The sequence below is a fragment of the Mrakia frigida genome (assembly GCF_051309035.1).
Source record: "Mrakia frigida strain ATCC 22029 unplaced genomic scaffold BDY24scaffold_4, whole genome shotgun sequence".
Classification (NCBI taxonomy): domain Eukaryota; kingdom Fungi; phylum Basidiomycota; class Tremellomycetes; order Cystofilobasidiales; family Mrakiaceae; genus Mrakia; species Mrakia frigida.
The window spans coordinates 75,216-100,506 of record NW_027481277.1 but is presented as its reverse complement, the minus strand read 5'-3'; the positions used below and the strand labels follow the sequence as shown (position 1 = coordinate 100,506).

General features: G+C 53.7%; 10 protein-coding genes across 10 annotated transcripts; 8 read left to right on the top strand and 2 right to left on the bottom strand.

Annotated features, from left to right (window-relative positions):
* Positions 1–116: 116 nt before the first annotated feature.
* BDY24DRAFT_199200 (uncharacterized protein) lies at positions 117–1,101 on the top strand. The gene has a single exon (XM_076636452.1). The coding sequence runs from the start codon at positions 363–365 to the stop codon at positions 918–920; it is 558 nt and encodes a 185-aa protein (XP_076499782.1). The 5' UTR covers positions 117–362; the 3' UTR covers positions 921–1,101.
* Positions 1,002–4,658, top strand: BDY24DRAFT_412115 (armadillo-type protein; the record flags this gene model as incomplete). The annotated part of the gene is made up of 11 exons (XM_076643024.1): positions 1,002–1,097; positions 1,316–1,354; positions 1,473–1,947; positions 2,015–2,490; positions 2,576–2,762; positions 2,848–2,919; positions 3,095–3,261; positions 3,340–3,630; positions 3,698–3,811; positions 3,889–4,038; positions 4,110–4,658. 11 exons carry the CDS (start codon positions 1,002–1,004, stop codon positions 4,656–4,658), a joined length of 2,616 nt encoding a protein of 871 aa, XP_076499781.1.
* A 1,631-nt stretch (positions 4,659–6,289) lies between these two features.
* On the top strand, positions 6,290–9,204 carry BDY24DRAFT_428185 (uncharacterized protein; the record flags this gene model as incomplete). Its single annotated transcript, XM_076644057.1, has 14 exons — positions 6,290–6,379; positions 6,709–6,784; positions 6,859–6,941; positions 7,022–7,072; positions 7,159–7,185; positions 7,265–7,369; positions 7,481–7,559; positions 7,627–7,660; positions 7,738–7,753; positions 7,833–8,037; positions 8,141–8,225; positions 8,308–8,357; positions 8,441–8,953; positions 9,032–9,204. The coding sequence occupies 14 exons, from the start codon at positions 6,290–6,292 to the stop codon at positions 9,097–9,099; spliced, it is 1,482 nt and encodes a 493-aa protein (XP_076499780.1). The 3' UTR covers positions 9,100–9,204.
* A 303-nt stretch (positions 9,205–9,507) lies between these two features.
* On the bottom strand, positions 9,508–10,917 carry LIP2 (lipoyl(octanoyl) transferase LIP2; the record flags this gene model as incomplete). Its single annotated transcript, XM_076637647.1, has 4 exons — positions 9,508–9,978; positions 10,124–10,285; positions 10,373–10,563; positions 10,752–10,917. 4 exons carry the CDS (start codon positions 10,912–10,914, stop codon positions 9,508–9,510), a joined length of 987 nt encoding a protein of 328 aa, XP_076499779.1.
* Positions 10,918–10,998: 81 nt separating this feature from the next.
* IMG1 (mitochondrial 54S ribosomal protein bL19m IMG1) lies at positions 10,999–12,293 on the top strand. The gene is made up of 4 exons (XM_076638804.1): positions 10,999–11,244; positions 11,429–11,831; positions 11,929–12,001; positions 12,146–12,293. The coding sequence occupies exons 1-4, from the start codon at positions 11,037–11,039 to the stop codon at positions 12,233–12,235; spliced, it is 774 nt and encodes a 257-aa protein (XP_076499778.1). The 5' UTR covers positions 10,999–11,036; the 3' UTR covers positions 12,236–12,293.
* Positions 12,294–12,599: 306 nt separating this feature from the next.
* BDY24DRAFT_438449 (uncharacterized protein) lies at positions 12,600–14,497 on the top strand (the record flags this gene model as incomplete). Its single annotated transcript, XM_076644359.1, has 8 exons — positions 12,600–12,648; positions 12,862–13,176; positions 13,291–13,308; positions 13,413–13,432; positions 13,500–13,839; positions 13,919–13,936; positions 14,044–14,063; positions 14,161–14,497. The coding sequence occupies exons 2-8, from the start codon at positions 12,907–12,909 to the stop codon at positions 14,495–14,497; spliced, it is 1,023 nt and encodes a 340-aa protein (XP_076499777.1). The 5' UTR covers positions 12,600–12,648; positions 12,862–12,906.
* Positions 14,498–14,790: 293 nt separating this feature from the next.
* On the top strand, positions 14,791–17,016 carry BDY24DRAFT_377646 (uncharacterized protein). Its single transcript, XM_076638803.1, has 11 exons — positions 14,791–14,908; positions 15,004–15,158; positions 15,240–15,257; positions 15,340–15,359; positions 15,439–15,557; positions 15,622–15,749; positions 15,819–15,838; positions 15,903–16,242; positions 16,306–16,323; positions 16,402–16,421; positions 16,515–17,016. Exons 1-11 carry the CDS (start codon positions 14,845–14,847, stop codon positions 16,834–16,836), a joined length of 1,224 nt encoding a protein of 407 aa, XP_076499776.1. The 5' UTR covers positions 14,791–14,844; the 3' UTR covers positions 16,837–17,016.
* Positions 17,017–17,129: 113 nt separating this feature from the next.
* On the top strand, positions 17,130–19,320 carry BDY24DRAFT_412109 (major facilitator superfamily domain-containing protein; the record flags this gene model as incomplete). Its single annotated transcript, XM_076643023.1, has 11 exons — positions 17,130–17,200; positions 17,281–17,303; positions 17,378–17,532; positions 17,597–17,628; positions 17,693–17,822; positions 17,930–17,991; positions 18,081–18,170; positions 18,241–18,561; positions 18,635–18,694; positions 18,778–19,088; positions 19,178–19,320. The coding sequence occupies 11 exons, from the start codon at positions 17,130–17,132 to the stop codon at positions 19,318–19,320; spliced, it is 1,398 nt and encodes a 465-aa protein (XP_076499775.1).
* Positions 19,321–20,691: 1,371 nt separating this feature from the next.
* On the top strand, positions 20,692–23,965 carry BDY24DRAFT_377638 (bifunctional metallophosphatase/5'-nucleotidase). The gene is made up of 19 exons (XM_076638802.1): positions 20,692–20,893; positions 20,970–21,004; positions 21,085–21,108; positions 21,210–21,323; positions 21,412–21,449; positions 21,537–21,626; positions 21,694–21,718; positions 21,778–21,876; positions 21,956–21,994; positions 22,066–22,372; positions 22,442–22,506; positions 22,582–22,623; positions 22,705–22,821; positions 22,913–22,940; positions 23,013–23,116; positions 23,186–23,247; positions 23,314–23,343; positions 23,421–23,583; positions 23,677–23,965. The coding sequence occupies exons 1-19, from the start codon at positions 20,736–20,738 to the stop codon at positions 23,865–23,867; spliced, it is 1,731 nt and encodes a 576-aa protein (XP_076499774.1). The 5' UTR covers positions 20,692–20,735; the 3' UTR covers positions 23,868–23,965.
* Positions 23,966–24,127: 162 nt separating this feature from the next.
* On the bottom strand, positions 24,128–25,277 carry BDY24DRAFT_412107 (caleosin family protein; the record flags this gene model as incomplete). Its single annotated transcript, XM_076643022.1, has 8 exons — positions 24,128–24,196; positions 24,282–24,405; positions 24,476–24,538; positions 24,609–24,659; positions 24,720–24,745; positions 24,833–24,908; positions 25,006–25,123; positions 25,232–25,277. 8 exons carry the CDS (start codon positions 25,275–25,277, stop codon positions 24,128–24,130), a joined length of 573 nt encoding a protein of 190 aa, XP_076499773.1.
* Between the last annotated feature and the right edge of the window lie 14 nt (positions 25,278–25,291).

Below are 25,291 nucleotides of genomic sequence, written 5' to 3'. Positions count from 1 at the left end.
ACGAGGCGACTCCCTCTTGGATCCAAGAATCCTCTCATCTCCAACGAACCTCATCTGAATTGGAGCTTGGAGAGCGAAGTTGGAGATGGTCGACCGGAAAGCGACTCAACCGAGAGGACGGAGGACCAAGGTGACGGCGAGGGAGGGAGGGAGAGAGGAGACGAGGGTCTGAGAGGTTCAAAAAGTAGATGCTGATCGTTTCAGAGAAGGAGAGGCTCGGAAATCTGCAAGGCGAAGAAGAGAGAGAGAGAAAAGAAAGGCGCGTCGTCGGCCTTCCTTGACGACCTTCGGAAAACCCCACAGAGCTTCCTTCTTTTCTCCGAACAAACGTGTAGCACCACACGAGCAGCGACGGGAGCTATATGCCAACCCAGGGGCAAAAGCGAAAAAAAACGGAGGAGGGAAAGGGGAGGTTGGCAAGCGGAGATCCCCTCGTGGTCCTCTCTTTTCACTCGTTCGCCTTTCTCCTCTCACCGCCCATCTCTTTTCGCAGTGTACTCCCAACTCGCATCTTCCGTGTAGTCTCTTGTATACAAAAGAAACCTCCCCCTCCTCGGCATTCACCCTCGACAAGAAGATCCTTCCTCCTCCGTCTCTACAAGACCCCTCAGCTCTCAAGCTTTCTCTCTCTCCCTTCACTCGTCCCTCCCTCCTTCTCTCTCCCTCTCTCCTCCCTCCCACCACCGCCTTTCAAAAGGAACGCCCTTCTTTTTGTAGCAAGAGATCTATACCTCGATCTCTCTCTCACACACCTCTCTAGAACCTCTTACACCTGTGAGTTCTCTAGTACTTTTCCTTGTTCGAGAATCGAGGAGGTCCTCCCTCTTTTCGCCTCTCTCCTCTTCCTCCTCTCTTTCCCTCCTCCTCTCCGGCTACTCCGCCTCGAGAGGAGTGAGAAACACGTAACCACGTTGAACTGACTTTTGTCTTCTTCCTATCTTGCACATCTTCCGTCTCTTTTCTCTTCCTTCATCGCTCTCTTCAGCCCTCCAACACCCAAGATGGCCACGACTACGACCCCTTCGTCCCCCTCCGCCGCTTCTGCTGCTACGGCGAATGTTCGGACCGCTCCAGACTTCCTGGACCTCGCAGACTCGGTGAGTAAGCCTTCCTGCTAGTACAAAGAGGCAGCTCAGGCCATCGTGGCGAAGGAAAAGAAGGTGCCAGATCGAAAGGAAGGAAAAGAGAGAGCTGACCTCTCGGCTCGTCCTCCGTCTCGTCCTCCCTCCTTTCCCTCTCTTCTTTTTCAACCTCCCTTTCACTCTTTCCTCTCCCAACCTCCATGGTATCGAACTCTTCGCCTTCACCTCTCCAGGCTTCCCAAAAAGCTACCAACCAAGCCGAGATCAACGCTGTAAGTTCGAGCTCATTCCCACTCCTTCGCTTCTCCTCCCCAAAAGTCAAACGGCGAGCTGACCGAGCCGATCCTTCTCCTCCTTCCGCTTTTTCTTTCTTCCCTCCCTCTCCCACAGCGAATCGAGCAGAAGAAGATCGAGCATGAACGTCAACGAGCTGCTCAACGAGCCGTCTTCGAAGCTCAGATGGCCGCTCTCGAGGCTGAGCAGAAGCGAGAGGAACAAGCCCTCCTCGCTGGCGCTCCTGCTCCTGGCACTCTCCCAGCCTCCACTGCTCCTTCCACTCCTCCCATTGCCGCCGATCCTTCTTCGAACACCAACCTCAACGCCATCGGCTCAGGAATCAAGTCGATGCCTTCCTCTCGACGACCTTCGGGAGGGAACAAGGACGATCTCTCGTTCCACCTCAACAAGCTCAGCATCACACCTGGATCGACCGCCAACAACGCTCTCGGAGGAGCTGCTGCTGCCGGACGAGCTAGCTTGGACGGAGGAGCTCGAGATGGAAAGCCTGCTCAGAACGGAAACGAGCCTTTCAGTCCTGGTTTCGCTGGGAAGTTCGTCTTCGACGACGATGATTCAGGAGCACCCGGTTCGTCCTCCCTCTCCTCCTTTTCTCCTTGAGCTCGCTGACTTCCCACCTTCTTCTTCTTCGACAGTCATCAACATCAACCCAGCCGAGAACCCTTCCAACGTAGGATCCTTCCGTCCTTCCTCTTCGTCCGAGTGGCCTCAGTTCAACTCGGCGACCTCTCCCAACCGAGCCACCCTCTCTGGCCAAGTCGGACTTCCCTCCCTCGACACGCAGACCGTTCCTCTCACCGGTCGATCTCCCACCATCTCTCCTTCTCCTCGAGTCGGAACCAACTCGCCTCACGCTGGAACGGACTCGTCCATCACTCGGTCGGTCCCTGGAACTCCTCAGGCTGGCTTCGGAGTCGGTCGGACTTCGCTCGGAGGAGTTGGTGCTGGAGGGCTGAGGAGGGAGTTGGGATCCCCTGGACTAGACGTGAACGGAGCTGGAGGTCTGGGAGAGACTCAGCGAGGATTCTCGAACCCCGATCTCGCTAAGGCGTTTGGTCGATCCATGGGCAACTTCCAGAAGGGAGACGACTTTGGACCTCTTCACGACGACGTGAGTTCTCGATCTCGACCTTCAGGTCTCCCTTCTTCCTTCCTCATTTTCTGACTAGCAATTTATTTATACTGCTCTCTATCAGTTCGGAGTCGTCGATCCCAACGTCTACCAGTCCATCGGTCTCGGCAACTCGACTCGATTCAGCCAGTACGGAGCGTTCTCTCCTTCCACCGATTACCCTGGAGGACGAGCTTTCAGCCCTATCGACAAGATCGACGGTCTTGGAGGAGTCAAGCACAAGAGGGCTGAGTTGGATCGGGAGGCTGAGTGTGAGTCTTCTCTCGTTTCTTCTCTGCTCGACGCGTCCTTCGTTTTCTGACCACCTCCTCCCGTTCCCTCTACTTCTCGTTTTAGTCAACCGATTCGCTGGAACCAGGATCGAGGATCTTCAGGGAGAGATTCTTCCCCTCTGCAAGGATCAGCACGGTTGCCGATACCTCCAGAAGAAGCTCGAGGAGGGAGTTCCTGAGCATCGAGACATGATCTTCCGAGAGACCTACGGCCATTTCTCCGACCTGATGACGGGCGAGTCCTCTTCCTTCTTCTTCTACGCGTCCCTTTCAACCTCGCTGACTTTGTCGTCTTTTTTCCTTTCTTGTAGATCCCTTCGGAAACTACCTCTGCCAGAAGCTCCTCGAGTTCTCGTCCGACGAGCAGCGAAACGCCATCTGCGAGTCCGTCGCCGACGACCTCGTCTCGATCTCCCTCAACATGCACGGAACTAGAGCTGTTCAGAAGATGATCGACTTCCTCTCGACTCCTCGACAGGTCAGTCTCGTTCCACTTCGCTTCTCGTTTCGAGAATCGTTCGCTGACGCTGTATTCCTTTCTCCTCTCCTTCAACAGATCCACTCCATCATCATGGCTCTCTCCGCCAACGTCGTCCCTCTCATCAAGGATCTCAACGGAAACCACGTCATCCAGAAGTGCCTCAACCGTCTCGTTCCCGAGGACAACCAGTTCATCTACAACGCCGTCGCTGCTCACTGCGTCGAGGTCGCCACCCACCGACACGGATGCTGCGTCCTCCAGCGATGCATCGACCACGCTGCCGACTCTCAGCGAGTCCAGCTCGTTACCGAGATCACCTACCACGGACTCACTCTCGTTCAGGACCCCTTCGGGAACTACGTCGTTGTGAGTCGATCTCATCATCGGCTCGTCGTTCTTTCCAGACTCCTTCTGATCTACTTTTTCTTCGCAGCAATACGTCCTCGACCTCAACGACAACCGATTCAGCGATGCCGTCACTCGTCAGTTCATCGGAAACGTCTGCGCTCTCTCCGTTCAGAAGTTCAGTTCGAACGTTATCGAGAAGGTCAGTTCGAAGTCACGTCTTTCCTCTTCTTCTCCTTTCATCGCTGACCATTTCCTCCTCCCCTTCCGCTCTACCAGTGCATCCGAGTCGCCGAGCCCGATACCAGGAAGATTCTCATCGCCGAGCTCCTCAACCGAAACCGACTCGAGAAGCTCCTTCGAGACTCGTTCGCCAACTACGTCGTCCAGACTGCTCTCGACTACGCTGAGCCTGGTCAACGCATGCTCGTGAGCTCAAACCTTCTTCAACTCTCCCTCGACCCACCTTCTGACCTCTTTCTTCCCTTTCTTTCTCTCAGCTCGTCGAATGCATCCGACCCATCCTCCCCATGATCCGAAACACTCCCTACGGAAAGCGGATCCAATCCAAGCTTCAGCGCGAGCACATGGAGCAGAACCACCACCACGGCTACGGATCTGGAAACGGAGGAGGAGGAGGAGGAGGCTACAACCAGCAGGCTGCTCTCATCAACCTCGCTCTCGGTGGAGGAGGAATGAACATGATGGGAGGAGGAGGAGGGGGAGGAGGAGGAGGTCACCAGCAGCCCATCCACCCTCACCGAAACATCGGAAACCCCGCTCTTCACCACCCCAACGCTCTCGCCGAAGCCTACGGTCAGCGATCCGTCAACTACAACCAAGGAATGGCTCATCACCCTGCGCTTCAGCACCAGCAGATGGATCACTTCGCCGGTGGAGGAGGAAGTCAGGTTGGTGGTTACGGAGGAGCCTACGGTGGACTCGGAGGAGGAGGAGGAGGAAACCTCGGTGGCGCTGGTTTGGGAGAGTACGGGCAGCAGCAGCAACAACAGCAGCAGCAGCAGGGAGGATTCCCTTACGGGATGTAGAGACGCGTTCGGTCGTTCGTTCATCGTCGTCGCGTCGCTCCCTTCTTTCGTTTCGATTCTTTAGATTCCCCTCTCGCTTCCACCTCCCTTACATTTTTGTTCTCCGTTTCTAATCCCTCCCCGCTCCCTCCCTTCTCCTGTGTATCTCTTTCTTCGCTGCGTTACCCAAAAAGCTTCGCTCTTCGTCGAGGCAACTCTCCTTCCTTCTCTTTCCTCCTTCTCATCTCAACCTCACTTTACTTTACCACACACTCTCCCTTCCTTATTTGTTCGGAACTACTACACCTTGCTTGTTCGATAACTTTTCTTTCTACACTCGTTGGCGCGCGCGATCCTGACACAAACACCTACTGTTTCCTAGGTTCTCTTCCCCGTTCTCTCGTTCTCCTCCCTTGCCCCCTTCCCTCCTTGTTCTCTTTTCTCTTAGTTTTTCTCTTCGCCTTATCATCTAGCACGTACAAAACACCTCCATCCCCACTTTTTACAGTCTCTCTTCTCTTTTACTACTCTGCTTCCTTCTCCTCCTCAGCTCGTTTCTCGTTCCTCCCTCTCTCGTTCAGTTTGAAGCTTTCTTTCGCTCGTTACTTCCTTTCTTGTATATCGGGATCTACGTCGTCTCTTTCATTTCTTCGGGCCTGACTGCTCCCGTTCTGAAAGATTTTGGTTCTCGCAGCTGGAAGGGAGCAGCTAGTTTTGAGGAGGAAGGAGGAGAAAAGGAAAGCTTCAGCTCAACTCTCGAACCTCCTTCCCTCAAGCCGCGACGACCCTCGAGATCCGCCGACACAATCCAAACTCGCACAGCGCTCCTCTTCTCCTCCATCGCATCACCCTCCGCAACAGGATTCAAGCTATCCCACAATAGCGATCCCTCGACTCTTCGAACCTCGTTCTCGCCTTCCCTCTTCCGACCAGCTCAGGTCCTCTACGTTCGACGTTTGAGCTCGCACTGCCGTTAAGCTTGATCTACTGAGCTGAATTCCCGACTGAAGTCTAGAGGGAATTAAGGTGAGTCTCCTCGTGTCACATCCATCTGGAAGAGCTGGTATAGGAGAAGGCCGAAAAGCTCGAGCTCACAAGCTCTCCTCCCCTCTCCTCCCCTCGACGCCGTAGTTACTTCAGCTCGCGCCCTTCAGCTTGATCGAACTCCTCCAACTCGACCTTCGTCGATCACTCTTGGTTCGATTTTTTGAGTGTCGCCAGAAGCGCTCGACCCATGCGACTCAAAGCGAACCAACCTGCTCTCGGCCGGTAATCCTCCTCCCCTCCTCTCCCTCCTCCTTCCCACTCTGAAGCGAACAAGCTTTTCTTGGGACCCTCGGTCTCTTCTTGCGTGGGGTTGATGAAAGTCTTGAGAGGTTTTCCTTCGCTCCAGTTTCCGGTTCGCCTTGCCGCAAACAGGACGAGACAGGTTGAGACGCGTTCACTTCGCCCTCCAAATCCTTCTCGAACCTCGTTCAGCCCCCTCGCAGCTCATCGCTTCGGTCTTCTTCGAGAACAAGCACTCAATCACGTCCCTCGAGTCCTCGACGCTCTCTTTTTTAACTTGGCAACGTTTCGCTCTCGTTCCCCTCTCGAAACGCGTGGGTAGGATCAGCAGTCGGGGACCTTCCTTTTCTCCTCAAACCACCATCATGCTAGATCGACGAGAAACCCTGAAGGTGTCCTCGGCAGGACACTTGACAGAGATCCTCCTCACCAAAGGAGACGCGATAGGACAGGCGGTAAGTGAAGCTTTGCTCTCGTTCTTCCCTCTTCCCTCTTCCAGCTCTTCCCTTCAACACATCTTGACGAGCCCTTCTTCTCCCTTTGGTCAGGTCTCTTCCGGTGTCGGAATGCTGAGCTTCATGACTGTCGCTTCTTTACTATGCTACCTCTTGGTGAGAAAATGTTTCCTTCCTTCCTCTCCGGCAAGCTTTACTTCTCTTGGCCGTCGAAGCTTTCACTTCCCTTTCAGCTCACGTCCACGATCCCTCCCAAAACCTCAACCGGGTACTGACTCTTTTCGCCTTCCCTTTTGTTTTTTCGTGGGTTTTTTTCTTCTGGTACATAGTTCCAAGTCATCTCAACGGGAAGGAAGACGAGCAAGGAGAGCTCAAGATCGATCCGACGATTTCTCTCGAGTGACCGTGAGTTTGTCGGAAAGAACGTCGATAGATCGTCTTCAGCACTGACCCACAACCTCTTCCTCCCCCTTATACAGTTGGGATCTTCTTCCTCTCGCTGATGCTTACGGATCTGGCTCCCACGCTCGCCGCTATCTCGAACATCAGTTGGGTGAGGCAGGTACGTCGTCGTCTTTCTCTTCTGGGCGAGGAAGACCTTGCTGACGATTCTTTGATCACTCTCGCTTTGCTTTATCTTAGAGGTCTATCCATCATTCAGCGATGTGCGACTTCCAAGGAGCTATGAATCAGGTGAGTCGTCGCGTCCTCCTCTTCTCGTTTCAGATCCGAAGCCACCCAGCTCACTCCTTCCTGCGCCCTTTCCCTCGATCTTTCAGTTCGGAGTTACAGGCTCAGCTGTTTTCGTAGGTATCTGAGTTTGATCTAGAATCCGTACTCGAGAACTGACGGTGCTTCTCTCGTTTCGATTCGTCGCATCCACAGAATCTCTTCCTCGCTATCCAGACCTTCATGCTTCTCGTCCTCCGAGTTCAACCACCAAAGTGGCTCAAATGGATCTCTCTCACTGCTGGATGGATGTTTCCAATCGTACGTCTTCGTCCTGATTTGTTAGACGAACTCGAAGCGACGGCAACGGATCGACGACTCCGCAACCGACTCCTTCTTCTTCCTGAACTCCTATCTTCGCCATCAAACTAGCTCATGACCTCGCTGGGACCTGCACTCAACCAGTCGGACTTCTCATTCTTCGGACCCACGAGTGCTGGCTGCTGGTTGAGTGAGTCGCGCTTCCCTCCGTCGTCGAGCTCGCCATCTTTTGAACCTCGATTACTTCCTCTTCACAGCGTACGGAAGCTCTAACTTCAAGGCTTGGTTCTGGTGAGCTGTACTCGAATGGAGACCGAGCATATCGAAGGGGAGCCATCGTTCTGACCTTCTCTGCGACGCTTCTTCAGGACGGTTCCGTGCATCGTACGTCTCTTTTCCCGCCTCTGACCTCTTCGTTTCGACTCTCGCTGATCACGATGCTTTACATCTTCTCCTTTGGCAGTCCCTCGTCGTCCTCCTCATCATGGTCGTCCTCTACTTCGGGTTGTACCTCTCGCTTTCTGGAATTCTGGATCGCCTCACCGAGCGGTCCACTTCCGTGCCATATGGATCTTCGAGCTCCGGTACTCGTCCTACCACGATACATCCTATAGGAGCTGCCGAGAAAAGAGGACGCGAGGTTCGACAGGTCGCACGAAAGATGCTTTGTGAGTCCCGTTTCGCTTCGTTCGACGCGTTTCGTTTTTCTCCAGTCCTCTTTCTACGCTCCTTCGAGTAGAAGCTAATCCATCCCATCGCCGCTTCCTCTAGGGTACCCTGCGGTCTACTCCGTGCTTTCCCTCCCTATTGTTGTTTCCTCGTTGCTGGCTGCAAACGGGACAGTCCTTCCTCACATGTGAGTGCTTTTTTTTTTTTTTCGTTTCGCTCCGCTCCGAATCCGAGCTGAGCCTTTGTTTTCTTTGCCTTGCTCGTTGAAGGTACTTCATTGTAGCCGACTGCTTGTTCTCCTCTCTCGGAATCGCAGATGGTCAGCCGCGACGAACTTCTTCTCGAGTCGTCCCGATTCCCGACGCGTTTTCGCTGACTCGCCTCGTTTCCTCCCTCCGACAGTTCTCATCTTCGTCGCCACTCGACGACATCTCCTCACACATAAATCTTCCGACTCTTCTGGAACTCCCTCCGGCCAACGAGGCATCACCATGAACGTCACGACCTTCGTCTCCTCCTCTCCTCAATGGGATTCCGGCTACTCATCTCCTCCAGCAGCCCTCTCCTACTCCCACAGCGGTCCTCCTTCCCCCTTCGGATTCGACAGCAAGAAGGACTCGGACTCTCTATCTGACGACGATATCATCTCCCCAGGGGACAAGGGAAGGAACGACGGAGGAGTTTGGGATGGACCAGCTCGTGGGACGGGTGGTGGTGCAGCGATGAGTTTCGGAGCTGCTGTCAACTCGATCTCTCCTCCCCCTAGTCGAACTCCTTCTCGATCGGGAGGAGAGAAACCGAAACGGCATTCGAGTCGGTTGGAGATGGTGGCGAAAAGTCAAGGGCACGAGGATTCGAGGGGGTTGGTTACCTTGGACGATTTGGCTTCGGAGAAGTCGTGGGATCCGAACAGTTGTGAGTTTTCTACGATGCGCTTTGAAGGAATGGTGAGCCTCGTTACTGACTCTTTCTTGCGTATGCGTGGTCTTACAGCGTTGACGTGGGAAACGGTGCAGGACGGTGCGACGTCTCGAGGCTCCGATCGTCCGAACGTCCTTTGATTTACCCTCGCTCTCTTTCTATTTTTCCCTTCTCTTCCTCAGACCAACCTTACGAAACATACACTTTCTCGCCCGCTTGTTGTAGTCACGCTCTTATTTTGCCACTGTCCTCCTCAGCTCAGCTCTCTCTTCGCTCGTTCTCGCTCCCGCTTTCGTTCTTTGGGCCTCTTGTTTTGAATTCGCTAGACTCCCAGATAGTTCTCTATCCCTCCACGCTCGTTGTTCCAAATCTATATGACTCGCTTAACTCTAGTTTCAATCTCCTCGAGCCCTTCCTTTTGCGAACTTCGCTCGGAAAGCACAACGTCGCGCCGACGCGTCTCTTCTCTCTCTCTCTCTTCCTCTCTCTCTCATCTCTCTCTCCCCCCGTCTCTCCACTCCGATCAAAGCAAAACCACAAACGAAGCATCATGAAATCCTTCCCTCCTCTACTACTCCCTCACCCAACCGCTTATCCCCCCTCGGTTCCTCCCTCCAAAGACTCCCTCCCGCGTCCTTCTCCTCCCTCGCCGACTCGTCCTCCAACTCTCTCACCAACCTCCCGACCTCCCCTCCTCCCAACTCCTCCTTGCCACCCTCTCCAACACCCATCAGCTCCACCACCTCCCCTCCTCCGAACTTCTCTCCCAGAAGAGGGATCAACCGACGAGTCACAGCGTCGAACGTCCGTTCGCTCGGCGAGGGTAGGGTTGAGTAGGGTTCGGTTTGGGCGGAAGGAAGCGCAGGAGGAGGAGGGAAAGAAGAGAGAGAAACGGCTGAGATGGAAGGGAGGCCGCAAGCGGTGATGAGGTTGAACCAAGGCAAAGGAGTCGGGGTGATGTTGAGAGCGAAACCGTGCGAGGTGAGGTACCGGCGGATTTGGATTCCTATGGAGGAGATCTGTGAATGAGCGAAGCGAGAGGAGGGATTCGGTGGAAAGGGAAAGATACGGACAGACAGAGGGACGAAGGGTGAGTCGCGACGAGCACCGAGAAGAAGAAGACGAACAAGGAAGAGGGCGATCTAAAAGGGTTGAAAAGCTTACCTTCGTCTGATACGTGGGGAAAATCCCAACATGTCCATCCGGATGAGGTGCATACACTTTATTACCCTTGTTGCCGTTCGGTGTAGCTGAAAGATCGAGAGACGAATCGACGAAGCTCGATAGGGTCTTCTGAACTCGATCTACGTAGCAGCGGGTGGATAACTGCAAAGAAACAAACGAGCAAAAATACATCATCAGCTTGGAGTTCTCAATCCTTTCCCAGAGAAAGAATGGAGAACCGGCTCTCACGTTCAAGCCAGACAGATCAAAGAAGAGATAGCCAACGACCTGGCCTGGTCCGTGGTAGGTGACCTGTCCTCCTCGTCTCGTTACAGCCCAATCTGCTCCTGCGTGGGCTAAGCGATCCTTTTCGAGGTCTATACGAGCTAAAGAAGTGGGGAGGGAGTCTCGTCGGCCGGTGGTGAAGGTCGGGCGATGCTCTGAACGGAGAAGAGGAGGGAGGAGAAGGGAGGAGGAGGGAGGTGAGGCTGAGCGGTTTGGGGTTTGAGAGCTGATCGCGGAAAGATATTGGGATGGATTCAAGCCCAGCTCTTCAAGAACAACTTCGGAAGCTCTGACCGTTCGAACCAAGCCCCAGAGAAGAAGCAGAAGAGTCGAGAAAGCTCACCTAGAAGCAGGACGACATCCCTTCGTGCGAGCTCAGACGTCGGATCCTCCTTCTTTGCGTTCAGTCGGAGCTCTACGATTTTATCTTGAAGTTGAAGGGTTCGATGGTAAGCCAGAGGTCTCTTGAAGACATGGTAAGCTATAGGAAGGCGAGGAATCGACATGACGGTTTGAGTATACACTTTTTAACTTGAGTCTTCAAGCTCAACCTCTTTTCGTTCGACCTGACGACGTCCTTCTCTCCAACTCCCATCTGCTCCCACCAACCCGACTTCAGACTTTTACGATGGCTCTCGCTTCTTCTTCACGCTCCTTCTCCCTCCCTCGGATCAGCTCCTCCCTCGTCTCCTCCTCCTCTCGGTCCTTCTCCTCCTCCTCTTCGTCGCCTGCTCCCTACCGAACTTCGACAGGACAGGAAGCCGTTCTGCCTCTCGTCTCGCTGAAGAAGCTGGGAGGAAAGAAGTCGATTTTCAAAGAGTTCGAGTTCGTAGACTGTGAGTACATCTCATCTCTTTTAGCTTGTATGCGAAGGGTCGAGGGAAGGAAGAGAAGGACGAGCTCGAGCTCATCAAACTCGTTTCCTTCCCTTCCTTCCTCCTCTTCTCTCCTCTTTTCTTTCTCGAACCGCATATACTCACTCCGCATATACTCACTCTTCTATTCTCTCCTCTCCTTTAGACCGTGATCGTCAAGCTCTCCCCTACCCCTTCTCCCCTTCCGCCATCGTTCCCTTCCTCCCTCCGATCCCCGCCATCCAAGAAGACGGTCTCCGAGCTCCTCAAGGAATGAACATCATCCGTCACGTCAACCACAACCTCGTGCTCACCCAGGATCCCAACTCGCACTGGTTCCTCTTCTCCCACAAGTACAACCCCAAGAACTTTATCAAGATCGGATCCGTCGTTCAGGTCACCAGCTGGACGACCATGGCGAAAGAGAGGCAGGTCGTCTTCACGGGAGTCATGATTGGGAACAAGAGGAGAGGTCCAGCGACTAGTTTCGACTTGAGGAACGTCATCTTGAGGACGGGTGTGGAGATGAGGTTCATGTGCTCGAGTCCGTTGATTAAGGAGATCAAGTGGTGAGTCGAGAGCTCTCCTTCTTTCTTCCCTTCGCGTCTGCTCGTTCCCTTTCTTGTTTCGCTGACTCTCCGTCTCTCTTCTTTTTGCTGCTACCAGCCTCAAGCAAGCCGATTCCAAACCCGGAAACCTCAAGCGGCTCAAGCACAACAAGATCTACTACTACCGAGACGTGAGTTGTCCTTCCTTCTCGCCCTCTCCTTCAGCCCTCCCTTTCCTCCACCCGTGCTCCTTGTTTCACCCCACGACTCTTCACCCACACCCTTTTCATGCTGACACCTTCTTTCCTCCTTCGTTTCTCGTTCGTTCGTTTCAGCAACCCAACCGACTCCTCCCCGCCATCGCGGCCCTCAAGGAAGGTCGACGGTCAAAGGTCGAGCCTGGAACGGCATTCGCTTCGATCTAGGTTGGGTAGCGTACGTAGCCTTTTGGAGGAAGATGTATGGGTCTGGTTTCTTCTCGAATTTAGAGGAGGTCGAGCAAGGGAAAGGAAAAGGAGCGCAAGGAGGGAGGGAGGGAGGAGGTGTGAGCTCGAGCTCGACTCTCGTTTTCAGCCCTAGGATCTCTTGTTCTGGCCCTGCTGTCTTCTGTGTTCGCTTTCCTTCAGACTCTGGCCTCGAGTCGACTCTGTAGGAGAAAGGACCGGAATTTCTGCGCAAGCAGAATTTTTAATCTTGGAAGATCTCGGATCGAAACCCGAGGAGCTAAAGTTCGAGCTCATCGTCCTCCCGTCCCTTCCCCTTTTCGCTTGCTTTGACTCCCAACGACCACCATCGTCACGCTTCCTTCCCAGCTCTCTACCAGCCCACTACACACCTCGTCAGTCCTAAATTTTACCTCGTCGATCCCCCTTGCCCCCTCCACTTTGACTTCCCGCGCGTCGTTGTCGAGGAGCTTAACGACCTTGGCTGAACTCAACCCTTCCCTTTCTTTTCCTTTGTTTCTCTTTGCCCTCCTTTCTGCCGAACCACCACCACCTTACCCTCTTTCTTCCCACCACTCTTCTCTCTTTTCTTCTCTCAACTCACTCAGCTCAAACTCAACTCAACGCAAACGAAGAGTCGTTTAAAGAGAACAATGTCGCTCCTGCTCTCCTCGCACAACCCTTTCTCTCATTCCTCCAACCCCTCTTCTTCCGAACCCACCTCACCACCACCACCCCTGAGCACGCTCATCTCAACCCAAGCAGGCGTCCTCTTCGGTCTCTCGCAGACGCAAGCTCAACAAGGAGCACACTCGCCTCAGTACGACGCTCACGATCTTCTCTGGGGTTACGTCGACAACAAAGTCAGGAGGAGGAAGGAACAGCCTTTGGTCGTTGCTGGGAAGATGGGAGAGTTGGAGAGGGTGAGTGAGAATAGAACGAACCAAAGGGAAGGTTTCTGGCAGGGGAACACGACTGTTCTGACTTTTTTTCTTTTTCGTTTCGTTTCTTTCTCTTCGGGTTGATGCTCCGAGCAGGAGATGGTTAGGAAAAACGTGCGTTCTTGACGACCTTTCGCTTGAGCCGGATCAGATTTTCAAAGATTTCGCAGGAAGAGCTGACCTCCTCTGCGTTGCTCGATTGATTTTGGTTCGTGTAGCTCTGCGAATTCGCTCGAGAGTGAGTTCGACGCGTCCGTCTCCTCCCTTCCCTCTTCCCTCCCTGACGCTCCCTCTCTTCCCACCAGAGCCCAAGAAGTCCGCCGTCAACACTCCCTCCCTCCCTCCCGAGCCTTTCCGCTCTCCTCTCCCCCGAATCCAAACCCTCGTTCCCGCTCAACCTCCACCTCCCGTCCGCGTCGCCTCCTCCCAGCCTTCGCCTCCCCTCACCACCTCGACGCACCCCTGGAAATCCTCGTTCTCACCCAGCACGGCGTTCTGAGAGGTTTGGCGTCCAGTAGAGCGTCGGAGGACTCGCAGGAAGGGCACGCATACGCGAGGGAGTTGCTGAAGGGGTACGTGGAGAACAAAGTCAGGAGGGGGATTCCGCCGTTGGCTGTTAGTGGCAAGTTGGGCATGTTGGAGAGGGTCAGTAATAGTCAATCCTTTATATAGAGTGTAGGGAAGAGAGTGGGAGCTGATGGTTCAGGTTCTTTTCTATAACCAGGAGATGCTGAGGGCGGAGGTGAGTTCGGACGCGTCTTCTTTCTTTCATTCTTCTTCTCTTCCTTCTCATCGCTCAGCTCGCTGACCTATCTCATCCTTTTTTTTCGCCTTCTTTCCGTCTCCTAGATGACCCAATTTGCCGCCGAGTGAGTCTCGCTTCTCCTCTACCTCCCTCTTCTCACCTCTCCCGCTCTCTCTCTCTCTCTTTCGAGTCTCCCAACTCACCTCGTCCTCCTTCCTCAGCGTCCAGCACACCCGCCTTATTCTCTGCATGCCTCCCTCTCGGATCTTCCGCTCGTCGTCCTCCTCGAATCCCCGCTCCAGCTCAACCTCTCGAACGCGTCTGACGCGACCGCCAGTTTTCCGAGCTCCTTCGACGATCGACGGGGTTTCAGGAGCACCCCCGGCGTACGAAGCGCGGGATCCGAACCCTTCGGAGGAGGAGGAGAGGGAGGCGGTGATGAGGGGGAGGATGAGGTTGATTCAGGCGGGACGGGAGGAGACGGAGGGAGAGGGAGAGAGAGAAGCGGTGGGGTTGCCGAGCTTTGAGGAGGTTGTGGGTGGGAGAGTGGATGCTTAGAGAGTTGAGATCTGGTGGCAACGATTTTGATGAACTGCTTCACGACTTCATGGAGGGAGGGGGGAGAGAGGAGAGAGAGAGTGAGGAGGAGGAGACCCGTGCGACCGTTTCCTCTCTCGTTCGATGTTGCTGATCTCGCTCGTATCTCCAGAAAGCGAAAATCTGCTCCTCATCGCATTTTCAGTCCCTTCTGATCAAATCTTCCAATCTACTTTCTTATCTCTGTGACTCACCCTCCCTTTTCTTCCAAGGCAAAGGCGCCTGCCCATGCCGAACCCTGTCCTCCCTCTCTTTCGCCACCTCTCCTCTCCCTTCCCTCCAACACCCATCAACCACAAAAGGCCAACATGTCAGCTCAGATCCCCTTGGAAGTGGCCACTCAGAACGAGCTCGGTGTGCTTACTGCCCTTCGTGAGTCTCGCAGCCTCGTTATCTTTCCGAAAGAGCGGAGGTTCGGTTGAGCTCGTGCTGACCTCTCCCCTCTCCTTCCTTCTCGCTCTCAACAGGCCAACTCTCAAAGAACGGTACTGTTCTCCCGAGTCGGATGGCGAAGGAGGAAGCCAAGAGGGTCATCGTAGGCTGGTACAGGAAGCAGACGCAGCCAATCGGACATCCGAGTTGGATACAGAGTTGGGAGGGATTGTTTGGCGAGCTGGAGATCGTGAGCTCTGGACGTTCCTGTCTTGTCATTGTCCTTCCTTCGTTTGAGCTGATGGTTTCCTTTGGATACTGGGACATGTAGCAAGCTGTAAAAGGTGGAGTGAGCAGATCTTCCTTCTTTCTTCTCTCGCTAAGTAGTGGATGGGTCGAGTTGAAGTTGATACGTTTTCGTTTGCTCTCAGCTCGCTTGCTTCTCTGATGAGTGAGCCATCTCTTCCTTCCCTCCCTACCTTAGCTACGTGATCACCTCTGACTTCGATCTCTCGTCGACTCGCTCTCAGGTTCATCGAAGCTCGTCGAGAGGTCGGCCTCTTCGCTTCGTCCGTCTTCCCTCTCGCTCCGTCAGCCATCCCTTCAAGTATAGAGAATCAGGAGGAGCTCTGGAACGCTTTGAAGACCGGTGAGTCTAAAACAACTTTGGGGCGGTTGGAACGTCGCTGATCACGTCTTTGGAAAGGAAACAGCCGGGGACTCGAACGACGCGAAGGTCATTTTGGAAACCTACATCGACGCGAAGCTCAGACGAGGGAAGAGCGCCGCTGAGATCTCGACTAAGCTGGATAACATAGAGAAGAGACTGGTAGATGCTCAGGCGAGTCACTCCTCTCTCTGCTCGAGTCGCGTCGACGAACGCTGAACCCGTCCGCCTCTTTTTTTGCAGATTTCTCGCTGGACGAACGCGTTCGTTCTTCCTTCTTTACCTCGAAGTCTCAGAAGCTGATCATGTCCTCTCTATTCCCTTCAGTATCATCCAAGTCCGCTCCAAACGATCCCTTCCACCCTCATCGATCCTTCTCGCCAACGTCTTCAACGACGCGTCGACCTCGACAGCCAACTTCACTGCCACCTCCCTCTCAGTTTCTTTCTCCTCCGATCTAGCCGAAGATGCTCGGGAAGCCTACAAGTTCCTCTCTCGTCGTGCCGTAGATGGCTACGTTGAATCGGAACGAGAGGTTCTTGCCGCGCTTGGATCGAGACGGACGAAGAACGAGAAGGGGAGAGCGGAACTGTTGCTGCAGGGGTTTTGCGATCACAACAGGAGGAATCAGCACAATGTTGAGGAGAGGTTGGATAGGTTGGAGGTGGTGAGTTCTAGACTTGACTGCGAGAAGGAAACGATGACTCACGACGCGTCTTCTTTTGCTCAGGAGATGCGAGCGAAAAAGGTTCGTCCGTTTGACTTGGGAGGATGAAAAAATGTAAACACGCTGACCTTTCCCTCGCTTTCTTCCCTGCCCTACCAGCTCCTGGATTTCGCAGCTGAGTTCGTCCTCTTTTCCCTCGGAGCTTCCCAACGGCCTTCAACCCTTCAACTTGGACCAACGCTGACTCAGACCCTTCTTTTAACATCTTGCAGCATCTACGAAACTCGCTTCCTACTTCACCTCCCCCCGTCGAAGATCTTCCCTTTCACTCCTCCTCCGCCACCTCTTCCCTCCCTCGCCCAACCTCCGACGAGTGACCTGGATTCCCTTCTTCCGGTCTTTCGAGAAGCAGCCGACAGTGATGCAGCGTCGCTGCTTCCTGCCTACGAGAGAACCGACCCAGAGGTGAGGGCGTCGCCGGGGGTGGTTGGGAGTGCTGTTGTTGCGACGCGTTCGAGGGATAGGTCTGGTGGAAATGCGGGAGCTGTTCTGGAGACGGGAGGGCTGGTAGCTAGTAGCTGTATCGTGCTGTGAACCTTTTCGCAGGACTGTTCAGAAGACGAGAAGACGGAAGACGGAATCTGTCGCGTCCTCGAGCCTGGAGACGAAAGGTCGTTGAGAGTTTTCCATCACCAATCTGCACAGCTCTTTTGACGTGAATTCATGCCTTGATCTGATCCGATAGGTCAAGGAACAATTTTCCAATCGCAAGGGACCAAAAAAGACCTGCTTCCCCCGCACGAGCCTTTCGACTGGCTCTTCCCCTTCGCTCACCTCCCAACGTCTTCCTTCTCCCAACCTCCTCATTGGCCTTTTTCTCGCACAGGATGGCTCCTTCCTCCAAAGCTGTCGTAGGACTCGTATTCTGCTGTCTGGTCATTGATCTGCTAGCTTTTACGTGAGTCTGCCTCGAGAGAGATGGGAGAGAAGAAGGAAAGGAGAGCTCGAGCTGACCTTTCCTCACCCTTCCTTCCCCAGGATTCCTCTCCCTCTCTTCCCTCGTGGGTTCTTGTCGCTCGCAGACTTTTCGTGTTGAGCTCGACTGACTTTGGGCTCTTCTGCCTTTTGATCGTAGGAATCGTGGAGTGGTATCATATTCGAGAAGCGACAGGATCGTCGGACAGCAACCTCCTCTCCTGGAGTCTGAGCTCGCTCCATTCCCTTCGTTCAGCGGTTGCCTCGCATACGCTCGCTTCACCACATCTTCACGTGAAGAAATGGGACGTAGTAGTGAGCTCTGACTTCCCTCTATGCTCTTCTACGAGTTTCGATGCTGAGATTTCGTGTCTCGCAGCTTCTGGGAGGTTTCCTGGGATCCATCTTTAGGTTCGTTCTTTGGATGAGCTCGACCTCCCTCCCTCCCTTTTCTGACCTCTCGTCTCGCTCGCAGCTTCTGCCAGTTCATGGTCTCTCCCTGGATAGGGATTCTCTCAGACCAATACGGTCGTCGTCCAGTTCTTCTCGCTTCCATGGTCGGGAACCTTCTGTCGACTGTCTTATGGATCCAATCGACGACCTTCGTGCGTCGTCCGTCACCCTCTGTCCATCATTTTGTTCGACCGAGGAGGCTCACCGCTTTTTCCTTCTTCTCTCTTCTCTCTTCTCGACGATGTTGATGGATGGACAGGCTTCCTTCCTTCTCGCTCGTCTTGTAGGAGGACTCAGTGAAGGAAACGTTCAGCTCTCTCTGTTCGTTCGACTTCGCTGCCTCACTCCATCTCCTTGTCGTCTATCTTGAGCTTCGTTGCTGACTTCTTTTCCTCTTCTGATCTCTGCAGGGCAATCATCTCAGACGTCACTACTCCTCTGAACAGATCCAAATCCCTCGCTCTCGTCGGGCTGGCCTTCTCTCTGTGCTTTACTTTCGGGTTCGTCCTCCCTCGACGCGTTCCTCTCTTCCCCTCCTTTCGATCGCTAACACTTCTCCGCCTCCTTCAGACCTTCCATCGGAGCTTACTTTGCCTCTCTACCTCTTCCTTCAACTCCTCTCCTCCTCAGCACGACTCGAGAGCTCAACATCTACGCGTTCCCAGCTCTCATCGCTCTCGGACTCCTCCTCGTCGAGACGGGCGCTCTTTGGTGGCTGCTGCCTGAGACGAAGGGCTGGAAGGTTGAGGAGGTAGCTGGGGGGAAGAAAGAAGAGGCCGAGGAACAGGTGGTCGTGGTTGATGAGGTTGAGAGGGCCAAATTGTTGAAGAGGTTGGGACGGTTGCATGGCGTGTTTTTGTTCTTCTTTTCTGGAGCGGAGTTTACTTTGACGTGAGTCGTCTCTCAAATTCTCTCACTCGTCAGTCTTCTGAACTGACTCGGATGCATTTTGGTAACCTCTCAGCTTCCTGACGTACGACCTTTTCGGAGCGACGAACGCGCAGAATGGACGACTCCTCTCCTTGTTCGTCTCTCCTATCTTTCATCTTCCCTCTTTCTTCGCTCACCTTCTTCCATCTCTAATCTCCCCTCTCGCTTCTCTCGCAGCATCGGCGTCCTCTCGTCCCTCCTCCAAGGAGGCTACACCCGTCGCGCCTCCTCCCTCCCTCTCCTCCTCGCTCATCGCGGGATCCTCGCGACTTCCCTCGGACTCCTCCTCCTCTCCGCCCTCCCCATATATCCCTCCTCGTATCTGCTCTACGCTGGAGCGACTTGTTTGGCGTTCACGAGCGCGTCGGTTGTAACGGGGTTGAACGCGTTCGTGGGTGGGTTGGAGGGCGGGAAAGAAGGGAGAGGAGAGAGGATGGGGAGGTTTAGGAGTAGAGGACAGATGGGGAGAGCTATTGGGCCGCTGAGTGGTGAGTCTTGATGGGTTCGAGGGAGAGAGAAGGAGGAAGACGAATGAAACCTGACGCGTCGCCCTGTTTTCTTCGGCTTTAAATCTCAGCCTGTGCTATCTACTGGGTGCTTGGACCTTCAGCATGCTACGCTTCAGCTGGGCTGGCCCTTTCGGCTGTCGCTTGGTCGACGAGATCGTTGGTGGAGATGGAGGCGAAGGAGAAGGCGTTGCTTAAAAAGAAGATCGCTTAGGATACCTTGCTTTTCGTCTGCCTATATCTTCTTCATCGATCATCTATCAGCTCTCTCTCATCTTCTGCTCTCCCCCTCTTCCGACTTCAGGAACAAGGCTCCTGAGATGATAGATGATGAAGATGCTGCTGGTGGTTGGGGCGGAAGAAGAACGTGAAGAGATGTAGAGGCGAAGGGGGAGGGGGGGGGGACGATGAGCTTTGAGCCCTTTCCCCTAGGAAAAAAAATTCTTCCAAGGTATTTCGCTGGTAATATATATACTAGTAGAGGACGTGATAGATAGCGGAAGAATTGCCAGAGCATGCCAGGATACGGGAGGCTCCACATTCGGTGAGCTCGACTTTTCGACCTTTCTCTCCTTCTTAACGACCACTTCTTCTGCCATCGAGGATCTACCTCTACCCATCAGCCGCTGCTACCAAGTTTCTTCCATCTCCGAGAGTCTTTGAACGCTGCATTATCCTAGGAAGCTCGTCAAAAGAGCTCCGCCTTTGGATCGAGGTGAGCTTCATTCACCTCTCCCTTCCCTCTCCCTTCTCGGTTCTCTTCTCCTCAAACGAAACTCCCGTATGCATTAATCCATTTTCTTTAATCAGGATCAGCACTTCAAGATGACTTCTCGCTCTTGACTCAGAGAGATCATGGGAACGTAGGGAGAGCAGGACGAGGGACTCGAGGGCGGCGGGAAGGACGTTTGCATTGAGCAGTGAGTTTCCTCACGTTTCGAAAGGTTCAAGAGAGTAAGGATAGGGGATAATCTCGAACGTGTACACATGCCATGGCTAGGAGGGAGAGAGAGCGACGTAGTCTTTGACTTCGAGCTCAACGTTCCAACGACCACGTTTTGACGAGTCTGCACGTTCTGCGATGGAATGTAGCTTTGTCTGCGTCTCTTTCTCTGGGAGCAAGGCTATAGAGCGATGCAGATGTGCTTCTTCAGCTGCTGCTTTGTTGAACTTCAAGTGGTGTAGGGAGAGGGAGCGGGAAGGGTGAGCAAGCTCAACATTTTGGGCTGAAAGAGGGAAAGGCCGATCGGTGCCTTTTCGGCGCTCTTCTTCATAGCAAAATGCTCCTAGACGGCCAAGGGACCTCTCCTCTTCGTTCATCCTCACTAGATTCTCCTCCTGCAGAGCTGACTTCTTCGCCTCGCAATCTCAGCCGATGGACGAGCTCTTCACCTCTTTCAGCCCTCCCTCTCTTTCCCTCCTCGTATTGCTCCCACGCGGGCGAGCTTCATCGCTCATCCGCGACTTGGCCGATAAGAAGCCCAGGAGCTGCGTAAGTCTTGGCAAAGAAAGGAGCCATCGTGGTCTCTTTTTCCTCCAAGTTGTTGATCATCAAAAGTTCTTCGGGCTGAGTCTGACCCGCTAACCACGACCTTCCCTCTTCTCCTTCTCCCCCCCCTTCAAAACAGGATGGTCGCCTCAGCTTTCGTCCTTCTCGCTGCTCTCTCGTCGGTCGTGTCTAGCGTCGTTGCTCTCCCAGAACCCGTTCATCTCGTCTCGGAGGATTTCGCCAGCCATCACCTTCAAGCTCGAAACGGAGACGGATCGAAGCAAGATTCCACCTACAAGTGAGCTTTTTTTGTCCGTAGACGAGTCTTTCCAGTCATTCCAACGATGCTGATACTATCTCCCTTCCTCCTTCAGCGTCACTTTCCTTCACATAAACGACGTTCACGCTCGTTCGTCCAGCTCGCCTTCGTCGATTCATCTCACCCTCCCCGTTCCAAGAACTCATTGTTTTCTTCGCCGTTCTCTTCAGACCTCGACGAGTACAGGTCTTCAGGTACGTCTCAACTCGTCTGTCCATCTTCGAATCCCGTTTCAAAAGTTGTTCCCTGACTTTGGCCCTCTGGCTCTTCGAACGCTTCTTTCTTTTCTCTGCAGGCGTCGACTGTCCTCGAAACTCGACCGACATCTTCAACGTCACCAAGGTTCCCTGCTTCGGTGGCTACTCGAGAGTCCTCACCAAGGCTAAGGAGGAGAGGGCGAAAAAGAACAGTGAGTTCGTCGCGTCTGGTCGAAACAGAGGAAGGCGAGGACGGAGAGCTCACGCGCCGGCTTTTTTTGTTTGCCTCGCGATTTCTAGACTCGCTTTTCTTCAACGCTGGAGACGAGTTCCAAGGAGTGAGTGTCATGCTGGTTAAGCATCGAATTCGTATCTAGCTCCCCCTTCTTTTTTCACCCTGACATCGATGCTCTTTCTTTTCGCAGACTCTCTTCTACTCCTTCTACGGTGGATGGAAGATCGCTGAGGCTGTCAACCAGCTGAACTTTTCTGCTTTCACCCTAGGCAACCATGAGGTCAGTTTCTAGTTTCTCTCACCGTCGAGAATGTCGCTGACCTCCGTTTCTCTCCTCCGTTCTCAAGTTCGACGGGGGAGACGCGCCTCTCGGTGAGTCGTTCTCTCTTTCGAAGTACGAGACTGTTGCTGACTGGGACCTCCTTCCATAGCTGCTTTCCTTTCCAACCTCACCTTCCCAACCGTCAGTACCAACGTCGTTTCGACCTACAAGCCTCTCGCCGAACAGCTTTGGCCCTACTTGCTCTTCCGTTCGTTTTTCCTCCTTGCCTTCGTCTGACCGATCATTTCCCTGTCGCTGACTTCAAATCCTCATCGTTTTCCTCTCAGCCGAGCACGACCTCGCTCTAGTCGCCGTCACCACCACCAGTTCGTTCTTTCGTCCCAACTTCTCTCCGACGCGTCGAGGCTCACTCTCTCTTCGCTCCTCCCATCTTCAGCCGTCCCCGGAATCTCTTCTCCTGGAAACGGAACTCAGTTCCTCAACTACACCACTTCTCTTCAACCCGTCGTCGACAAGCTTCTTAAATCACGAAAAGCTGGAGCGATCGTCAAACGTGTCGTTTTGCTGACCCACATCGGTTACGACGAGGACATCGCTCTCGCTAAGAGCACTCGAGGAATCCACCTCATCGTCGGAGGGCACTCTCACACCCGACTTGGAAACGATAGCGTCGCTCTCGGACAGTACCCGACCATCGTCAAGAACCTCGACGGAGAGGAAGTCTTTATCGTCACTGCTTGGAGGTTAGTACGCTGCTCTTCTGCCTCGACTCTTTATAATAATCCTTTACAATGTTTCGTTCGCCTTCGAAGATGGGGACAGCAGCTGGGAGAGATTAACGTCGCCTTCGCCAAAGACTCGGGAAAGATCCTCTCCTGTGAGCTCGTCTCGACTTTGCTTTCTTCGAACAGATTTTCACACTGACCTTTGGTTTTGTGATGTGTTCTTTTAGATACTGGAGCTCCTATCAACATGACCGAAGAGATCAAGCTTGGTGAGTCTGACTTCCGACTCCGAGTCGACACTCTAGGTCGTCGTCGCGAGAGCTGAACTGTCCTGCCGCTCCCTCTTCCAGACCCCGAGCTCCAAGCCGACGTTCTTGAGTGGAGAAAGCCTTTCGAGGAGTTCTCTAAGGTCATCATTGGACAGACCGCTACTGAGCTCGACCAATCGACCTGCCAAACCATGGAGTGTGAGTTGGATTCACTTCCTTCCCTCTCTTCGTCGTCTCCTGCCTCGACTTATCCTCCATCCTTCTCTCTTTCGGCATCTCCGACTTTCAGGCACTCTCGGAAACGCCGTCACCGACTCGTGAGTCTCAATCTCCTCGCCTCTCGTACCCTTCTTCTCCCTTTCCAGCCTCTGAGCTTTTCTCTTTTCCAGGATGCTCTACGCTCGAACCACTCTCGGAGCCGACGTTGACTTTGCTCTTCACAACGCTGGTGGAATCCGAGCTTCCATTGAGGGACCTGCTGTTTCTCGAGGAGGTGAGTCTCGTCGCAGCTCTCCTCTCTTCCCTTGACGAGCAATCGAGCTAATCGTTCTTCATTCCCCAGACGTCCTCACGGCCTTCCCCTTCGGAAACAACATTGTCGATATGACTTTCACCGGAGAGGAGGTGAGCTAGTTGATCCCTCTTCCTGTCGAACGGACGCGTTGCTGATCGCTCTCTTCCTCTTTGCAGCTATGGGATATCTTTGAGGGAATGGTTTCGGTCAGTATCAATTCTCGTCCCTGCTTCCCCTCTAGTGAAACCTTCCGACTGACTCGAGATTCCACTCTCACCAACAGCGAGTAAATTCTGCCGGCAAGATCATCACCTCATTCTTCCAAGTCAGCGAGGGAGTCCAAATTGTTTACAACCCTTCCAACCCTGTCGGATCTCGACTCATCGAACTCAACGTCGGAAAAACTACCCTCGCTCCTATTGTTCTCGCTACCAGCTACACTATCAGTGAGTCTCCCTTCCATCCTTCGTCCCGTCCTCTTTTCTCTCGCCTTCGACGCGTCGGCGCTTTTCGTTGCTGACCTCGCCCTCTTTTTTCAGCCACTCTCGACTTCATCTCAACCGGAGGAGACTTCTTCTTCCCTGCTCCTCTCATCGCTCCTCCCCCCGGACTTGGGTCGCAGTCTGACATCTTTGAAGCCTGGGTCAAGGAGTTCACTCCGTTGGACGTCAAAGTCGGAGAGAGGATTGTTGTGACAACCGAGACTGCTCAGAAGAAGCCTACTGCTTAGAGGGTTCTGCTTTGGACGGACACGTTCTTCTACCGGATCAGTTTATATATATATAGTCAGTCCAAAAACGTAATCGATGAGATCGTTCGGATTTCTCGCTCTGGCTCTTGGGCAAGTTTCCGGTCGAGAAGGAGGGACAGAAATCGAACACCACCGTCTATAGGGGAAAACTATGAATACACTACAACGATACGAAACGGGAAAGGAAGAGAGAAGAGCTTGGGTCGTGCGTCTGAAGCGATGGGCGTCGAGCGGTCAGATCAATCGAGCTTCTTCCCTTCGGCCTTCCCGTTTTTCCTCGTCTCAGCGATCTTGTAGAACACGGATCCCTGAGAGTAATGAGCAGTGAGAGAAGGAGTCAGCTCGTCTGGCGAAAGCTCGACGAGAACGAGAGGGAGAGACCGAGGGGCTGACGTCGTAAACCCCAAGGATCTGGTCCTTCTTCATTCTGCCGTCAGCAGGCCAGAGAAGCAAGTAGGTCGCTAGCCATTCCAAGGAAGCAGCGGTCCATCCGAAGGGATCCATGGCGTCGGACTGTCTGTGGGAGGCGAAAGGTAAGAAAAGTTCAGCGGAGACGAGAAAAGGGGGGAGAGACGCGTCGAACGAACCCTCGGACCATCGAGGCAGCCTCCCAGAAGGACATTGAGTCGTGAGGAGCAGGGGTGTAGGTTCTGATAAGTTAATCGGAGCGAGAAGGTCAGTAGGGCTGTAGACCAACAGGCGAGGAAAGACTAGACTCACTCAAACATCTCGTCGAATCTTGAAGGATCGAACTTGCCCTTCTTCGTGTAGCTGTGAGCAGGAACGACGAGGTCAGGTCACGAGAAGAGCCCCGGATACTCTCGAGCGCACCTTTCAGTGTCCGATCCATGCTTGGCCTGAGAAGAGGACGAGAAGGTCAGCTCTCAATTCGACGCGTCGGCTCTTCGACCCTCCCTCCCGCTCCCGAAGACGAAAGAGCTCACCTTGTGCATCTTGTTGATCTGAAGTCGGAAGAGAGGATCAGGGATGAATCCCAAGTGCTTGATGGAGGCGACGAGTCTACAACGATCCCGAAATGAAAGCTCGCGTCAGAAAGGGAAAGCACGTGGGATCGAGAGCGGGCTGAGAGAAGGTGGGAGGGAGGGAAGAAACGAACGAGAAGGCCAGATGGATGACAGTCATGCCAAAGAGACTGATGAACAAGTTATATCCCAAGCTCCTGAATCCAAAGAAAGTCTCGGTAGGCCAGAGAATTCCGTCGTGGTCGAGATCGACTTGAAGAGAAAGAAGAAAGGGAGGAGGGAGGAGCTTGAGGTTAGCGAATGAGAGGAGGCTGGTTTCAGGGTCCTGTTGCAATTTTTCTTGATAGATGTGATAATCACAGAAAGCAGCGTGAGAGTGGAGCTCAGGAGAACTGCTGGGTAGCATCATAGACGAGAAGA

What these genes read in the sequence shown, in the direction of transcription:
- IMG1 (XM_076638804.1), top strand. Translation starts at nt 11,037, where the DNA reads ATGGCTCTCGCTTCTTCTTCACGCTCCTTCTCCCTCCCTCGGATCAGC. An exon ending in TTGATTAAGGAGATCAAGTG is followed by an intron (nt 11,832 to 11,928) that starts GTGAGTCGAGAG and finishes TGCTGCTACCAG; the next exon opens with CCTCAAGCAAGCCGATTCCA. An exon ending in AGATCTACTACTACCGAGAC is followed by an intron (nt 12,002 to 12,145) that starts GTGAGTTGTCCT and finishes CGTTCGTTTCAG; the next exon opens with CAACCCAACCGACTCCTCCC.
- BDY24DRAFT_377638 (XM_076638802.1), top strand. Translation starts at nt 20,736, where the DNA reads ATGGTCGCCTCAGCTTTCGTCCTTCTCGCTGCTCTCTCGTCGGTCGTG. An exon ending in GGAGAGGGCGAAAAAGAACA is followed by an intron (nt 21,324 to 21,411) that starts GTGAGTTCGTCG and finishes CGCGATTTCTAG; the next exon opens with ACTCGCTTTTCTTCAACGCT. An exon ending in GACCTGCCAAACCATGGAGT is followed by an intron (nt 22,822 to 22,912) that starts GTGAGTTGGATT and finishes TCCGACTTTCAG; the next exon opens with GCACTCTCGGAAACGCCGTC.
- BDY24DRAFT_199200 (XM_076636452.1), top strand. Translation starts at nt 363, where the DNA reads ATGCCAACCCAGGGGCAAAAGCGAAAAAAAACGGAGGAGGGAAAGGGG.
- BDY24DRAFT_377646 (XM_076638803.1), top strand. Translation starts at nt 14,845, where the DNA reads ATGTCAGCTCAGATCCCCTTGGAAGTGGCCACTCAGAACGAGCTCGGT. An exon ending in ATTTCTCGCTGGACGAACGC is followed by an intron (nt 15,839 to 15,902) that starts GTTCGTTCTTCC and finishes TATTCCCTTCAG; the next exon opens with TATCATCCAAGTCCGCTCCA. An exon ending in CTCCTGGATTTCGCAGCTGA is followed by an intron (nt 16,422 to 16,514) that starts GTTCGTCCTCTT and finishes AACATCTTGCAG; the next exon opens with CATCTACGAAACTCGCTTCC.